We start from the raw sequence: 17,840 nt of genomic DNA, 5'->3' as shown, positions 1-17,840 counted from the left end.
ACTTGGAACTACAGTTGCTGGCCTGCCCGCAGCAGCTGTGTGAATGTAGGACACTCCGCCAGCAGTGTGGGAAGCTTGCAGGAACCCCCCCCCCCCCGCGTGACTTTGTGTCCTATGCCAGCCCCCCCATACATTTTTTCCCACAGTTTCTATAGTTTACTACCTAAGTAAAATTATTTTCTGAAGTATTTAGAATTATTTAGCTTTAAATAGCGTGATTGTAATTTATCTTTTAGTAAAGGTCATATTGTATAACCTATATCTAATGCTGACATTCAAGTTTTATTTTTGTAAATATATAATAATATTTCTCAATTGTTTTATATTTACCTATTATTTATTTTGTATTTAAACTTTGATTTCTTGGTTGTATTCCTCTGCAATGTTGTCTGTACTTCACATAAAAGCTATAAGAAGTAACAAGACATATACTTCAGCATGAAAGTTAAAGGTTACTAATTAAACTATAGATTTTATTTTATTATACTGACATAATTACCCTCAGATAAAAAGAGTAATATATTTAATGGGTTATTTTATTCCCAATGCAAAGATATTTAATGTTCTAACAGATTCATACTTAGTTACAATTAAGTCAAACTTGAAAATGAAAGAGCAAAAAACCTAAGCTCTTATAAGTTGCTCAGATCAGTTTTCAATGGTGAGTTGACTTGTTTATTACCTTTGAACTTATACTGGAGAATTATTGTTATATAGTCACCACCATAACTCTAAAATCCATGGATGTTATATTTGAAAGGGCTGGTTAAAGAATATGGATCCCATAATTTTTTTGTTTGCTGGATATACATATACTAATGTAAATTTTAATTTATATATCTTTTTATTTTTAGAACTTGAATGATATCACAAAGAGAAATGAAGAACCATACAAGACAGATAGAGTTTATCCTTCTTGGACTGGCAGATAATCCTCAGTTACAGATTGTGATTTTTGTGTCTCTTTTACTAAATTACTTGCTGAGTATGCTGGGGAACTTATCTATCATTGCCCTCACTCTGCTAGATCCCCTTCTCAAGACACCAATGTATTTTTTCCTCCGCAATTTCTCTTTCTTAGAAATTTTATTCACAACAACATGCATTCCCAGATTTTTAATCACCACTGTAACCCAGGAAAAGACAATTTCCTATAATGGCTGTATTTGTCAGTTATTCTTTTACATATTCTTGGGGGGCACAGAGTTTTTCCTCTTGGCTACCATGTCCTATGACCATTACATTGCCATCTACAAGCCCTTGCACAATGCATCTACCATGAGCAGTAAAGTTTGTCATCAGCTTGTCCTGGGTTCTTGGGTAACTGGATTCCTGATTATTGTCCCACCGCTGATTATTGGCCTTGATTTGGATTTCTGTGCTTCAAATGTCATTGACCATTTCCTTTGTGATGTTTCTCCTATCTTACAACTATCTTGCTCAGACACAAATTTACTAGAAATGATGGCTTTCATCTTAGCTCTCACGACACTCATTGTCACATTAGTAATAGTCATCCTTTCTTATGCTCACATTATCAACACAATTACAAAATTCCCCTCAGCTCAGCAAAAGAAAAAGGCATTTTCCACTTGTTCTTCTCACATGATTGTTGTTTCCCTCACTTATGGGAGTTGCATATTTATCTACATAAAGCCTTCAGCAAATGAAAGAGTGACTTTGAGCAAAGGAATAGCTGTGCTCAACACTTCAATTGCCCCTGTGTTGAATCCGTTCATTTATACACTGAGGAATAAGCAAGTTAAACAAGCATTTGGAGCAGTATTTAGAAAAATATTTTCTGCTTCATAAAGGAAATAAAACTTAATTACATGATTTACTTAAAGCAGAAAAGAAAATTTAATAATGAATTTCTACAATTAGTTATTTGTGCAATTTTAACTTGCCCAGTATTAGAAACTAATTTACCATGTATATTTTTATTTTAATTTTCTTTTATACAAGATCAAAATATCCTTCTATTGTTTAAATATATAATCCAAAATTATTTGATCTATAAGCATATAGAAACAAATATAATAGACATAAATAATTAAGGAACTGTTACTTATAGAAACATACAGTTATATTCTTTAAAAGCTTTTGATAATTATACAGGCTAAAAGTACTCCAGAAAAGCTTATTCCTTAAAAATAATTTCATGGGTTAATTTATAAAGTGATATTTGGAACAAGTTATGAAAGCACTATTTCCTGATAATCAAAACACATAGTTAATTCCTATAGTAGTTTACTATTTGCATTAAATAAAGTTTAAATTATATAGATAATAAAATATTATTTAGTACATAGAAAGTTGACTTCATATGGGAGGTTTTAGGTTTGGTACTAATGCTGATAGCAGTTCTTTGATCCCCAGCTGCTAACCTGGATTGCAAGATTCTCATGAATCTCACAATCACAAGAACCTATATTTTCAGCGTGTATGCAGGCTCATAGCACAACTGGAAATGTTTTCGATTAGTCTTACCTCAATTTGTTTAAGTGTTGTGTGGGATAGCTCTAGAGACAGATTTCCTCCCTGACATGAAAATAGCTGTGCTGTCCAAAACTAGAGGAGAGACTAGAGATTATTCTGGCTGCCTAGGGTAATGCTAAGTTTGATTAAACCAAAGTTTAAAAGCTACAACAACCTGGATAATCTTTGGGAAAGGAATAGTGGTCTATGTTCATTAAGTGAAAGTAATGAAGATAGTCGAAGCCAAAATATCTATGTTCCGAGAGCTTCAGGGTTCACCAGTTAGAGCACCAAACTAAAATTCTGACCTAGGAATGAAAGGTTTTTGTTTCTTTTTGTAGGAGCATCTCCTTAGGGAAGCCTGGTTTTGAATCCAAAGCATAGTCCTTGGGAGCTTTCATTCTTTGCTCTAGCTGATGTTTTGCTTTCCCCTCTGTTGTCCAAGCCTGGGGAAAGGACAATGGAGGGATTTAGTTCTGGTAGTTGAATTTATGGATTGATCTGTGGAAGCATAACTGTACTCACCAAGATTCTGGATTTAATCATGACAAGCCTATTGTTGTGTCTCAAATATGAGTCTCAGACTTAATACCTGTTCTTCCATAGAGGACATTCCTCTACATTCCTCTCAGTCTTGGAAGGGGATAGATATAGCAAGTTTGTTCCATGCTATTTTCAATGTGTCTTATGTTGTAAACTAAGTCACTTATTCTCAACGTGGCTTTCATATTGCTTGTAAACGGAGTTGGATGTGTGAATATCTACAAATTGGTGTGCTTGTGGGGAGCCAGTATTGCAGATGCTTACATACCTTTGTGATTTAAGTCTTCATTTATTTAGGCTTCCAAGTATAAATTGCTGTCATAATTAAACCTGCTCCTGCAGGTGGATCCTTTAGCCAAAAACCTTGCTTATTTATGTGTTAATTCTGAGAACAATTTTGTAGATACAGGCATACTATCATTGTTATTGGTAACTTTCAACATAAGAAAAATGTTTGTAGAATCGGGAACATGGATAGTAAGGAAAAATCAACAATTTTCCAGTAGCTAAGAGTGATGGAAGTCATTAGTAGAACAAGAAGTCATTTTTTCCCAGCTGGCTTCCTACTATTTCCTAGCTTTTTTGGTGAAGATGACTGAGAGTTTGTAGCTATTGTATTCTTATCCAAGCATTTTATGTTGATAACAATTGGGTTTCTGATCTCTATTTCCTTATTTCTTTTCATTCTCATTTTGACCCAATTGCTTGAGTGAGGTCCTCAACTATGTTTCAAATATCATGAAAATTATTTTATTTTGTTTGTGTTTTTACATAATCTCCATTCAGTACATATATATTTGGCAACAAGAACATCGTTTGTGGTTTGAAAAACTGATTCAAATGATTGAGGTCAAGTGATATACTTAGGGGGAGACTTAGTAAGCAATAGGCCTGACAATCTCAGGCTGGTGCCCTGATTTTGATGAACAGATATGTTTGCACAGGTATCAAAGTGATGAATTCACTTGCATTTCAAGCCATATTACATAAAAGAAGAGATTTATTTGAAGAATATTGATTTGTTTGTTATGATGTGATTGAATTCCTCCTCTTGTAAATTTCATCTGTGCCTTCCTGCTGGAAATTAGAATGTCAGATGTTTATGCAGTGACACATGATAAAAGTTTGTTACATATTTACCTGGAAGTCATTGTTATATAACATGATATTCTGAGATGTTAGAGGTGGATAAATAGAATAAATACAAAAAAAAATTGCAACACAGTTTTAGAATAGAAATTCAATCTCTAAATTAGGAAGAAAGACAAAAACAGACACATAGTAATTGTGTATGCGCATATTTGTGTATGTGTGCACATGTGTTTGTAGTGTGTGCCTCTGTGCATGTCATGTTCATTGTGCCTGTTTACGTGTATCTGTGTGTGTGCATGTGTTAGGAGCCATGCTGCGTTTGCTGAAGTAGCTATACGCTCGCCATTAGAAGATGGCGCTGGCTTCCTGTTCCTGGTTCTTCTTGGCCTTGGTGTCTGCAGCTGTCCGCACGCATAGGTGCGAATTTTCCCGCTGATAGTACTATCAGTGGATATGTAAATGAGACCCCAGTCTGTAAGCCAATGAGGACAGATCATGTCTCTTTGATAGTATATAAGTCAGTACATTCTGGGGCTTGGGGTCCTTCCTTTGTTCTCCATCTTGCATCCTTCTAACTAAAAGAGCTGAAACAATAAAAGACGCTGTCAGAAGAATCTTGAATGTGACGTGCTCCTTATCGGCGAGGTAGCGTGTCGCATGCATGTATGTTTCTGAGGGTCTGTTGTTCATTGTATGTGTATGTTTGTGTATGTATTTGTGTGTGTGCCTCTGTGTATGTATTCTGTTAATATGCCTCTCTCTCTCAGCATGTGTGTTTGTGTGTATGAGTGAATGCTTGCATATATGTCTATGTGTGAGAGTGTCTGTGAGGCTATTTTGTTTATCTCACTCTCTGTGTTTGTATGTATGTGTGTGGGCCTATATGCTATATGCAATTATACTAGTTTAATATTTAATAAACCCAAAACACTGAAAGATTAGACAGACAGTACAGCCTTCTTAAACAGGGTTAGCTTGTGCCATAGTTTAATAAAAACACCTGGTGAACCATTGGAGACTCCTACAGATATTTTTTTTTTCTGATAGAATGAGTGATCATATATACCTAATCTAATTTAAAAGGAAGTAATCAGCCTGACATTTACCACCTTAGTCCCCGAGCCCAGGGAATAGGGACGCTGACTCATCATTAGCTTCTTCAAGTTGATTATGGGCATTGAGATATTAGAAGAGGAGTGGGGGGAAGAGTAGATTGATAAGCCTCTGATGCTGTGTCTTAATTGCATCCAAATGGAATTCCAGGACCTCAGAGGTTTGATCTAGTCTATTTGGCATTCAATAGGCATCTTGTATGTTTATGGGCATCTTGTTCTTTAGATTAGGGAAGTTTTCTTCTATAATTTCATTGAAGATATTTATTGGCCCTTTAAATTGGGAATCTTCACTCTCATCTATACCTATTATCCTTAGGTTTGGTCTTCTCATTATGTCCTGGATTTTCTGGATATTTTGTGTTAAGAACTTTTTGCATTTTGTGTTTTCTTTGACAGTTGTGTCAATATTTTCTATGGTATTTTCTGCACCTGAGATTCTCTCTTCTATCTCTTGTATTCTGTTGGTGATGCTTGTGTCTACGACTCCTGATTTCTTTCCTATGTTTTCTATCTCTAGGGTAGTCTCCCTTTGTGATTTCTTTATTGTTTCTACTTCCCTTTTTATGTCCTGTATGGTTTTGTTCAATTCCTTCACCTGTTTAGTTGTGTTCTTTTGTAAATCTTTAAGGGATTTTTGTGTCTCCACTTTAAGGGCTTCTATGTGTTTACCTGTGTTCTCATTAAATTCTTTGAGAGTGCTATTTATGTCCTTTTTAAAGTTCTCTATCATCATCATTAGAAGTGATTTTAAATCTGAATCTTGATTTCCTAGTGATATGGGGGAATTCAGGACTTTCTTGTGTGGGAGAACTAGGTTCTAATAATACCAAGTACCCTGGGTTGCTGATGCTTAGGTTCTTGTGCTTGCCATTTGCCATCTGGAGCTCCTTAGTGCTGCCTGCCCTGTCTCTGACTGAAGACTGTCTTTCCTAGTATCTTGGTTGTATGAGAACTGTGTGAGGTGGGTGTTACTACTGGGACAAGAGCTGGGCCCAAAATCTGTTCAGTGCTCTGGGCCAGGAGCACTTCCTAAGTCCTTGTGGCTCCCACTTACTCCCTGTTTGGGGTGGGCATTGCTGTCTGCTTAAGCAAGATACTGCCCAGGTTAGAGCTCCTTGGAGTCCTGCTTCCTCTGGATTCTGTGAGATTGGGGCAGAGCTGCTGCCCAGGTTCTGTTCAGTGCTTGGTCTCAGACCAGAGAAGGAACCAGTGCTCCTGGCCAGGAGTGACTTTCTGGGTCCTTGTGGGTCCCAGTTACTTTCTGATTGGGTGTGTGTTGCTGTCTGCTTACCTAAGATACTGCCCAGGTTAGACTTTCTGGAAGCCCTGCTTCCTCTGGGTTCTGTGAGATTCGGGGCAGAGTTCCCCCTCAGGATCTGCTCAGGGCTCAGGCCCAGACTGGAAGGTACCAGTGCTCCAGGTTGGGAATCATCTTTAAAATTTTTATACAATGACTTATTGCTTTGATATTTCTTCTTAACCTACACATATATATATAAAGATTATATGGATTAGACAGGCCTCCAGAAGACTAAATTCCAGAATTCAAACAAAAAATTTTCTTGATACTAAAATTTGTTTTGAGAATTGTTTATTGCAGAATACACAGCTTTGGTGTATCTACTCATCAAGTGAGCTGAGCAGACCTGCTGGAACCTCTGATGTCCTGGAATTCTAGCTGGATGCAGTGAAGACACAGTGTCAGAGGCTTATCAATTTACTCTTCCCCCACCCCTCTGCTAATATCTCAATGCCCATAATCCACTTGAAGAACTTAATGAAGAGTAACACCCTTATTCCCTGGGCTTGGGGACTGACGTGGTTAATATTGAGCTGTCTTTTAAGGGAAAAGTAGTGGTTTTGTTGGAACAGGGAGGATTAGCTAGGATTTATTGCATAGCCATAACCTATTTGTAGAAATATGTATAATTGTTATTAAGATGAAGTTATAATTTCTTAAATGGTACAAAATTTACTTTGATTTCAAATTTAAGGTTTTCAGTATGAGTTTCTTATTGATATAAAAGTGAGATTAATATTGTTACTCTCATAGGCATTGTGCCTATATAACACATTTAGGAATACAAGACTTAGACCCAGTCCTTCTTTCACTTTTCTAACTGATTTGAGATGGTTAGCCTGTGAGTTAAGGGCCTATAGCAAATTCATGGCTCTGAGTTTATTGTTAGTGTGTTTTCTATATTTTATTTAGAAATAGCTGAGAGGAGTTAACAGACAACAGTCCAGATTGCCTTACATGGATAGTTGGTTTTCAAAAGTCAGAAGTCCATAGAATTGATGTTACAAACATTTCTGTATTAATGTTCATTTTGATTAGATACCTGTCTTCTCCTGACAGCTTCCTGTCTTAGATTCTAAGAAGAAATTGAGCATCTTTGGAGTTATTTCTGTTGTGGTGAGACAGCCACTAGGCAAGAATTGCCTCTTTTCATCTACAGACAAATCACTGTCCGGAAAAGGACACACTGGTGGAATAGTCGACTGGTTATATCTGCAAATACAGAGTAATCAGCCCTTAATAATTCTGCATCACTCTGTCTGTCAGATGATCCTACGCCAGAAGGCTGAAAATTGGATGCTCCAATGTTCTGTAGTATAGGGACTGTGCAGGTGTTCAGCGGTCTCTATAATTTGGTTAGTTTTAGAAGCTATTCTTTGTGCTTCCCATAATTTCAGTTAACTCAGTCATTCTGGATTTCTGACGGGGCTGAAGACTTATAGTCTCATAGCCAATACTGGCTATTTACTTTGAGAGAAAAGGTTTGAGAGGATGGTTTTCAGCTGACATTCATTCTAAAGCCAAGAAAAAAAAAGCCAGGTTCAGAATGAAGTCTTTTAGTTAGGAGGGATGACAGAGGTTCTGTTTAGTCAACAAAATGATGGACTGGGTAGTAGGTCTATCTTGTACCTTACTGACACAAATTGATATTGTTATGGTCTAATTGTATTTTAAGAGAAAGGTTTTATTTTAACAGGAATGGTGATATTTAGGAGGAGCTAAGATGGGTGTAGTAGGAGAGGGAGAGGAGGAGGAGAAGGAGAGGAGGAGTAGGGTGACAAGAGAGGGGGGGACATGGAGGCAGATGTTTGAGTGTCTCTGCCTGTCAAAGATAGTTGATATATCTAGGTTGGGTATTGGGTTACACTTCTAATTTCATGGGCATCTTGTTATTGAGCATTACCAAACTTATAAAGCCTTTTATTAACATTAAAAAATAGTATAAAAGCAAAAAGGAGAAGTGGGGATAGGATAGGGGTTTTCTAGGGAGGGGAAATTGGGAAAGGGGATGGCATCTGGAATGTAAATAAAATATCTAATAAATATTTTCACAACTCAAAAAAAAAGCAAAAAAAAAAACCAAAAAAAAAATTTTAAAACATCATATTTGATGATGAAATAAGGCCTTCTTCATATGTTTTTTAGCTTTCACCATAGTATTTTTTGGGACTCCTCAGTGGAAACAAGAAGATTTCTGATTCTTGTTCCTGCTCTTAGGCTTCTTTTGTGCTGTTTGCTTGCTATGGCCAACTTCAATGTGATGTACTATGTAGTGGGGAGCCGACAGAAGGTGGCTATTATCCTTGCAGCCATCTTGAGCCATATACCCTGATAAGAGACGTTATTACAATAGCCTACAACAGCTGAGCACACTCTGATAACATTTTGCTTTAGATACCCAGGATTTTCCCTTGGGTGTGTGAGACTTAAAGGTGTGTGACTTAAGGGTGGGACTTAGAGATTAGATTTAGAGAAAAGACCTAAGGGCATGACTTAAAGGCCTGTCTTACAGGTGTGGCTTAGAAGTGAGACATATAAAAGGCGAGAGGCAGACAGAAGAAAGCAACAAATTATTAGGCACTCAGGAGTACAACTTGGAACTAGGAATTAGGTTAGAGAGTACAGTTCAGTACAATTTGGAACTAGGAATTAGGTTAGAGAGTACAACTTAGAGTACAACTTGGAGTAGGAATTAGGAATTGAGGAAGAAGACACTTGGACTAGAGAACTCAGAAGAATTATTATTAGACATTAGGCACTTAGCACTTGGAGAAGTAACTTGGAACTTGGAGGCACTAGGGACTAGGAACTAGGGACTAGGAACTCAAAACTAGGGACTTGGAGAGAAGAAGAGAGACTGAAGAATAAATGGGATGAATCACACTGTCTGGTCTCCATTCTTCGAGTCTGTCCTCAATCTCTCTCTTGCTGAACCCTGACCCTCAGACTGAAGCAGCTTGGGGCAGTGCAGGCTCTAACAATTTAGCCTCTAAGGCTTTTGGCAGTGCAGGTCCAACATTGACAGAGTGGTCTGAGACATTTTGGCCCCCAAATGTGGGGCAGCTTGGGCCGTAACACTATGTTTTATCTTTTTAAATCTTATATTGTTAAATTTGGTTATTTTCACTTAGAATACAAACACAGAAAGGCTAACATGGTATACAATCACTAATAAGTGAATATTTTCCCTAGAGTAAAAGATAATTATGCTACAATTTAGAGACCCAAAGAAGCTAAGTTAAAAGGAGTACCCAAGAGATTATAGTTGGATCTCACTGAGTAGGGGGAAACAGAAAAGACTTCAAGAAGATGGTGGAAGGAGAGCAGACAGGGGAGTGTAGGCTCCTTGCAGGCAGTCCTAGGTGAGAGGAGAGAGATTGCTGGTCCAGGGGCTGAGCAGATGGGAGTGTCAATGGCCCAAAAGAAACACACCCCAGCCTAAAGTCTTGTCTAAGCAGGAACTCAACTTGCATAGGGAGGGGTGTTTTGGTGGGGTGAGATGACAGAGGGAATGGGGTGATTGACAGGGCCAATGGCAAAGCTCTAGATCAGCAACAGTAGGGCAGAGACAGGACCAAATGGGTCTAGTTGAGTCACCCCAGTAAGAAAGTGTCTGAGATAGGTCTCAAAACTCAAACCAGGCTCGGGTTTGTCTACAAGGCCCAAATCAGGGCCAAAAGGAGGCCCAATAGGGGAGGAGTAGGAATTGGAATAGGAGTGAACAGGTGGTGAGGAGGAATAGAGCAACCACTGGAAGAGATAACTGTAATAGGAGTATCTCTGAAATGAGATAGGAACCTAGTGCAATGGAAACTCCCAAGAATTTATGAGGGTGACCTTAGTTAAGACTCCTAGCAATTGGGCATACAGAGCCTGAACCAGACATTTTCTGTAATCATGCAAGATTTCCAATGAAGGCATTTGGACATTAACCAAGCCATAAAACCTTCAACCTATAATTTGTTTTGCCTGTATGTGCATGAGTAAAGAAGGAACAGAAATTTGAGGAATGGCAAAAAATGACTAGCCCAGCTTGAGATTTCATTCCATGAGAGGGACCGGAGCCTTTGAGGCCCTTTTCCTTACTGGGCTGCCTCTTCTAGCCTCAATAAGAGAAGATGCTCCTAGTTATAAGGCAACTTGATAGGCCAAGGAGGGTTGATATCCATGGAAGGTGTCCCCTTTTCTGAAAAGGCAATGGAGTGTGTCTGTAATCCTAGCATTCAGGAGTCTGAATCAGGTAGCATGTGCCTGGAGCACATAGCTAGAAAAGGTTTTAATCAAGAAAAGCCAAAGAGCAGTGAGACTGTGTTATTTCCCACCAAAACCAGCTAAAGGTGTTGAGTATGAGAGGATACTTTCTAGCTATTTTAGGTGGGAATGTGTGTTTGTAAGAGAGAGAGAGAGAGACAGAGAGAGAGAGAGAGAGAGAGAGAGAGAGAGAGAGAGAGAGAGAGAGAGAGAGAGAGAGATTCTTAGAGTCAGACATGGGAAATTTGTCTGAGGAAATTGGATGTATGGAGCTAAACAGAGGTAACTATCAACCCTAGGCTCATGGCTTAGTCATTTACTAATAAATGAATAGTCTCAGAGTCATTATTCTGGAAACAATAGGATTAGTCCATAGACTGAGGTTTTTCCACCATTTAAGATTTTTTAAAAATGTATATGTTATTTCCAATTTATTTTAGTAGTAACTGTAATTAGAACATTTTGACAAGCATGAAATTATTCTATTTCGAATATATTTAGTTGAAATAGAATCACATTACTTTCACTTCCTTTTCTTCCCTGAGAAAATAATAATTAATGTATTTTTCTTAATGCTCTATTTTATTTTCTGTTCTTTAAACCACTATAAAAATAAAAATCACAATAAATATGAAAATATTTTTAAAACAATAACTTGCAAAATAAACATTTTTTTCTGTTAATTTGCTATCATCACCATAAATAGAATTCTATTTTGCATCTTTAAATGGTTTTAATAAATTTTAAATTGTTTCATGTTCAGTACAAAAATTTGTTATCTCCCTTTTCCTTCTTAATGTTGTGTTTTGTTTTGTTTTCCTTTCGTCTTTATTGAGAACTCCATAGTTTTAATGTATTGTTTATATGTCTTGGTAATTCTCATATTGTACTCCTCAATTGGCACAGCCACATCATAGGGAACCAGCAAGAGGCATACAGCCAGCACAGTTACTTGACACCGTTCCAGCAAAGCTGAGCAGACTGTTATAATCCCTTTTCTTCATTGTCTAAAACTTTTGGATTTTGGCTTTTACATGACACATTTTTGCGGGGAACTTTCTCCAATATGGGTCATTTTATATCTTTTCCTGAGAAAATTATTTCTGAGTCTTTTTAGAAAAAATCTTAAAATTGACTTTATATGGCCAGTATTTGGAGTCTTCCTTTTGCTTTGGAGATCATTAAACATAGAAAAGCACATAGCCAGATGAGGCTATTACTCCAGGTATCTTCTTGGGGTATCCTCCCCTGAGCTAATTTAAACAGCATAGTTAGTGCAGGGTAAACAGGGTCAACTGAAAAATGTTGACAGGCCAGGAGAGTAGGTTACAGATTCTAGGTCTCATTTTATTATAGGCTTTAGAACTCTCTGAAAAAAAAATGCAGTTTAAAGATTGGGGTTTTTGCTGGGTATAACCCTGGAAAATAATTCTTAGTAAATCAGATTGTTTGACTAAAATAAAACTTTTCATACTTTATAGCACAAATGGTGAGACAGATAGTAAAAAAAAAAAAAAAAAAAAAGTTAGGTGTTATTTTGCTATTCATAAAAAGACTGGAATTTTGCATGTCTAAAGTGCTTTAAATACACAAACCCTGCTAGCCTAAAGACAGACTGTCATATAATAAATGTCTCATCTATAAGATATGTCAGATCAGTATTTTGAGGCAAGTTTTTTTCTCACAAGATCCTTAAATGCTTGTTTCACCTGCTGGTTTCTTAAAGTGTAGATAAAAGGATTCAGCATGGGGGCAACAGAGGTGTTGAGCATAGCCACGCCTTTTGTCAAAGCAACTCCAGCCTTAGCAGATGTTTTCACATACATGAAGATGCAGCTTCCATAGGATATGGAGATAACAATCATGTGTGAGGAGCAGGTTGAGAAAGCCTTTTCCCTTTGTTTGGCTGAGGGAAATTTCAGAATAGTTCTGAGAATACAGATGTAAGAGAGAACTATCAGCATCAGCGTGGTCATAAGCGTGATCAAAGCCAATATAAAGCTCATGAGCTCCAAGGTGCTTGTGTCTGTGCAGGATATTTGCAGCAAAGGAGCAGAGTCACATGTGAAGTGGTCAATAATGTTGGAGTCACAGAACTCTAACTCTAAGCCCATGGCCAGTGGAGGAAAAATTACCAAGAAACCAGCCAGCCAGGAGCTGAGTATGAGCTGGTGGCAGATCTTGTTACTGATGATGGTTGTATAGTGCAGGGGCTTGCAAATAGCCACATAGCGATCATAGGACATGGATGCCAGAAGGAAAAACTCTGTTGAGCCAAGGAAGATAAAGAAAAATAATTGGGCAACACAAGCATTATAAGAGATAGATTTGTCCCCAGTTAAGATGCTGACCAAAAACCTAGGGTTACAGACAGAGGTAAATGAAATTTCTAAGAAAGAGAAATTCCTGAGGAAGAAATACATAGGGCTCTTCAGGTGGGGATCCAGCAGAGTAAGTGTAATGATGGTTAAATTTCCAGTAATGCTCAACACATATGTGAGAAACAGAAAACAGAAAATCACAACCTGAAGCTCAGGATCGTCTGTCAGACCCAGAAGAATGAAGTATGTCACTGAAGTTCTGTTCCTCATCTCTGATGTTTGTCTACAAGAAATCTAACTGATAAAATCAACATAGAAAACATGGATATACAAACATGAGTCACAAGACAAGTATAGTTCCCTCCCTTTCAATATCTCTCTCCCACCCCCATCTCTCTCTGTATGTGTGTGTCTGTTTGTCTGTGTGTCTATGTGTTTATGCCCCTTTATTTCTCTATCTTCCTTTTTCTGTGTCTTATATTGTTTACATTTGTTCATATCTCTGAAGATACATTTTCTATATTTAAAGGAAGATTATTCCATGTCATTCTGACACCATCCAATACTTGTATTATTCTATAAAATGTAAGAATTGAATATAAATTCTTCTAATACATCATTATTGACATTATACTTTTCCTATGTCATCTTTCTATAAAATAAAATACTTGTTTATTGTGGAAATCAGTGATCAACTTAATTATATAAATAGTCTAGACATCAAAGTACAAATGTAAACAATACAGTTTCTATTACTATTTTCTAAACAAAACAGTAAATGTCATTGTATTTTTCTATTTTAAACAATTAAAAATATTCTTTTTAAAAAGACTCCACCATAAATTTTGTCTCCTTGCATTATTAGCGTTCTTAAAATTTTAACCTTCATTCTTGATATCTGAAATAAAACTAGCATAGTAGTTTTAGTCAATATGTATATAATTGCTGAAAAAGTTTTTGAAATTTACTTAAGCATCAAGCAGCAAGAACATAATTTATTTTACATCTTGTATCCATAATTCATAATTGGCAACTGAAATATACAGATATTTTAATTTGCCCCTTATAACTATCTTAAAAATCTATATCAGTAGCAGAATCTTGACTTGATCAGTCTAAATAATAGATGCTCAAATATTAAAGAAATATTCCACATTTTCCACATTAATAGCTAATATCTTTCATTATACAAGCTATATATAGAACTGTGTGTGAAGACAGTAAATAAAGCTGAAATATTGTTTATAAACAACTTGAATATATTTACCAGTTTTAAGTATCAAGAACACAATAATATGCTTAGTTCTCTTAAACCAAATTCATGCCATGGTCCTGTAGCAAAAAGAGAAATATGTGTTTATGTCTCTCCTCCCACACGTCGTCATTTTTTCACAAGACTCCTGACATTTAATCTCAAATCATGCAGTCAAACATCTTCTTTATATGGTCCCCATCCAACATCTAGGAATCTGACATATTCCTTAATATATCAAAACAAGACACCTCTAGGTGATTCATTGCTATAAAATTGTTTAAACTTTTCTAATATTTCCCAAAGGAAGGGAAACTTAGCATTATGTTTCCTTGGGGGAGGAAACAGCAATTATATTATGTTTGCAACACATAACTTTAAATAGTCTACAAAACATGGAAATGTGTAATAACCTCTGGGATAAATAATAATAGGCCACTAGCATTTACAACTAGAATATTACTTCCAGCAATTATATTTAATTGATTGTTTATGTGACATACATTCTAAGAGATTGCCGAATTTATCTGTAAGTAATTAGCTAGGGATTTTTGAAGGAATGAGATCTAACAACAAAATATAGTTGTCTTCTCACATTGATTTTCATAGGAAGGTATTGAGATAGACTACATGCTACTATGAGTTACTCCACATCTGTAAAACAGTAGTCGGGTTTTAGGCTGTGCCTTTCTTGAGAGACACCAATGCAGCCTGGGACTCCACTTTGAGGGTGGAGGACAATTTGCCATAGAGACACAGAATATGTGTTATCTCAAGGCAAATCAGTTTAAAACATGGAAGTAAAGGTACAGTAGAGGCCTAGTGACAAAATGCAGGTGGCCTTGAACCTGCTATTCAGGCAAGGATTGACTTGAAGTTCTTATCCTCCTACATTTTCCAACCAAAACCAATGATCATGGGCATCACTATTGTCTTCTTCAATATATTTCCTCACAGTTATAACATAGGTACTTTTACATATGTATTAACTGATGACGTTGTTCTATTTTTAATTGAAAATTTGTGGTAAATAATAGATTTTAAGATCCTTTCAGGTTTTATTTTGATTTCCTATTTTAAAAGAATATGATACATTATATTACCAACTTCCCTCAAAATCAGATATTTTTGTGTTTTTTATCTTGACATAAACTGAAGAGATGCAGGAAACCTGCTTCTGCACTTTCCTGATGCTTGAGCAGTTAGAGCTCTCCTCCCCTTCCCCCCTTTCCCAGCATAGATGCCTCAGGCCTTTCAGAGGTGGCAAACAGAGAGGGCTCAGCCTAGTGACTATTGCAATTCCTCTTTTCATGGTGGCACCCCCTTCTCCCAAGGAATCCCCTGCCCCATTGGGGGGCAGCAGATGCCAGCTTTGGAAACAGACAAAAAGCAACATACCCCAGCCTCTGTGACACAGAGGCTGACATCTCCTTTTTAGATTACTAACATTCCTATGGTACAGATGGCTCCTGTCCTTGAAGGGAACAAGGAACAAACATCCTTGAAATGACAAGTGGCTCACTCTTGGACCTTGAGAGAAAGGCTACTTTTAACCCATCAGTCTTCCTCCATGGTTGCTAGCTCTCCTCCTTCTCCTCTTTTTTCCTCCTTCCCATTCTTAGCTCCACCCACTCTTCAGCTGACCAATCACTGAGCTTTACTGCAAATACAATGCAGCAAAAAATTATCCTGCACAAAGAAACACTACCAATGACATTCTGTAAAGCAAAAATTACCCTTATATCTAAACCACACAAAGGCTCAAAAAAGAAAGAGAACTTCAGAACAAATTCCCTTATGAATATCAATGCAAAAATAATAAAATTCTCACAAAACAAATCTAAGAACACATCAAAATGATCATCCATCGTAATTAAGTAGGCTTCATCCCAGGGATGCAAGGATGGTTCAATATACAAAAATCCATCAACATAATTTACTATATAAACAAGCAAAGGAAAAAAAACCCAACTTGATCATTTTATTAGATGCTGAAAAAGCATTTGATAAAATTTAACACCCCTTCATGGTAAAAGTCTTGGAAAATCAGGGATTCAAGGCCCATACCTCAACATAGTAAAAGCAATATACAGCAAACCAGTAGCCAACATCAAACTAAATGGAGAGAAACGTGAAGCAATCACACTAAAATCAGGGACTAGACAAGGCTGCTCACTCTCTCTCTATCTATTCAATACAGTATTTGAAGTTTTAGCTAGAGCAATTAGACAACAAAAGGAGGTCAAAGGGATACAATTGGACAGGAAAAAGTCAAAATCTCACTATTTGCAGATGATGTGACAGTATACATAAGTGACTCCAAAAATTCCACTAGAGAACTCCTGCAACTGTTAAATAACTTCAGCAAAGTGACTGCATAAAAAATTAACTCAATAAATCATGAGCCTTCCTCTACTCAAAGGATAAACAGGCTGTGAGAAATTAGGGAAATGACATCTGCACCATAGTCACAAATAATATAAAATATCTTAATGTGGCTCTAACCAAGCAAGTGAAATATATGTATGACAAGAACATTAAGTCTCTGAAGAAAGAAATTAAATAAGCTCTCAAAACATGAAACAATTTCCCATGCTCATGTATTGGCAGGATTAATATAGTAAAAATGGCCATCTTGCCACAAGCAATGTACAGATTCTATGCAATCCCATCAAAATTCCAATTTAATTCTTCATAGATATTAAAGAGCAATTTGCAAATTCATTTGGAATAATAAAAAACCCAGGATAGCAAAAACAATGCTCAATAACAGAACTTCTGGGAGAATCACCATCCTTGACCTTAAGCTGTATTATGGAGTAATAGTGATCAAAACTGTATGATATTGGTACAGATACAGGCAGGTAGATCAATGGAATAGAATTGAAGATCCATAAATGAACCCACACACCTATGGTCAACAAACAAGTTAAAACCATCCAGTGGAAAAAAGACACCATTTTCAACAGGTGGTGCCGGTTAAACTGGAGGTCAGTATGTAGAAGAATGCAAATTGATCCATTCTTATCTCCTTGTATAAAGCTCAAGTCCAAGAGGATCAAGGACCTCCACATAAAACCAGATACACTAAAACTAATAGAAGAGAAAGTGGGGAAGAGCCTTGAACACATGAACACAGGAGGAAATTTCCTGAACAGAACACCAGTGGCTTATGCTTTAAGATCACCGATTGACAAATGACACCTCCTAAAATTGCAAAGCTTCTGTAAGGCAAAGTACACTGTCAATAGGACCAAACAGCAACCAACAGATGGGGAAAAGATCTTTACTAATCCTACATTTGATAGAGGGCTAATATCCAACATATACAAAAAACCCAAGAAGTTAGACTCCAGAGAATCAATTAACCCTATTAAAAATGGAGTACAGAGCTAAGCAGAAAATTCTCAACTGAGGAATATCGAATGGCCAAGAAGCACCTAAAAAATGTTCAACATTCTTAGTCATCAGGGAAATGCAAATCAAAA

The 17,840-nt window shown here is 36.8% G+C and overlaps 2 protein-coding genes across 2 annotated transcripts; one reads left to right on the top strand and one right to left on the bottom strand.

Annotated features, from left to right (window-relative positions):
- The first annotated feature begins 861 nt into the window (after positions 1-861).
- LOC143435750 (olfactory receptor 6C70-like) lies at positions 862-1,812 on the top strand. The gene has a single exon (XM_076919205.1). The coding sequence runs from the start codon at positions 862-864 to the stop codon at positions 1,810-1,812; it is 951 nt and encodes a 316-aa protein (XP_076775320.1).
- Positions 1,813-11,275: 9,463 nt separating this feature from the next.
- Positions 11,276-14,678, bottom strand: LOC143436439 (olfactory receptor 6C76-like). The gene is made up of 2 exons (XM_076920811.1): positions 14,368-14,678; positions 11,276-13,398 (listed from the first exon to the last, which is right to left on the bottom strand). The coding sequence occupies exon 2, from the start codon at positions 13,368-13,370 to the stop codon at positions 12,435-12,437; it is 936 nt and encodes a 311-aa protein (XP_076776926.1). The 5' UTR covers positions 13,371-13,398; positions 14,368-14,678; the 3' UTR covers positions 11,276-12,434.
- Positions 14,679-17,840: the final 3,162 nt, after the last annotated feature.

Source organism: Arvicanthis niloticus, chromosome 22 (assembly GCF_011762505.2).
Source record: "Arvicanthis niloticus isolate mArvNil1 chromosome 22, mArvNil1.pat.X, whole genome shotgun sequence".
Taxonomy (NCBI): domain Eukaryota; kingdom Metazoa; phylum Chordata; class Mammalia; order Rodentia; family Muridae; genus Arvicanthis; species Arvicanthis niloticus.
Note: the sequence above shows the minus strand (reverse complement) of the source record. Positions and strands in the feature narration are given on the sequence as shown.

Bases quoted from the DNA above. Each gene is read 5' to 3' on its own strand.
- LOC143436439 (XM_076920811.1), bottom strand. From the start codon at position 13,370: ATGAGGAACAGAACTTCAGTGACATACTTCATTCTTCTGGGTCTGACA.
- LOC143435750 (XM_076919205.1), top strand. From the start codon at position 862: ATGATATCACAAAGAGAAATGAAGAACCATACAAGACAGATAGAGTTT.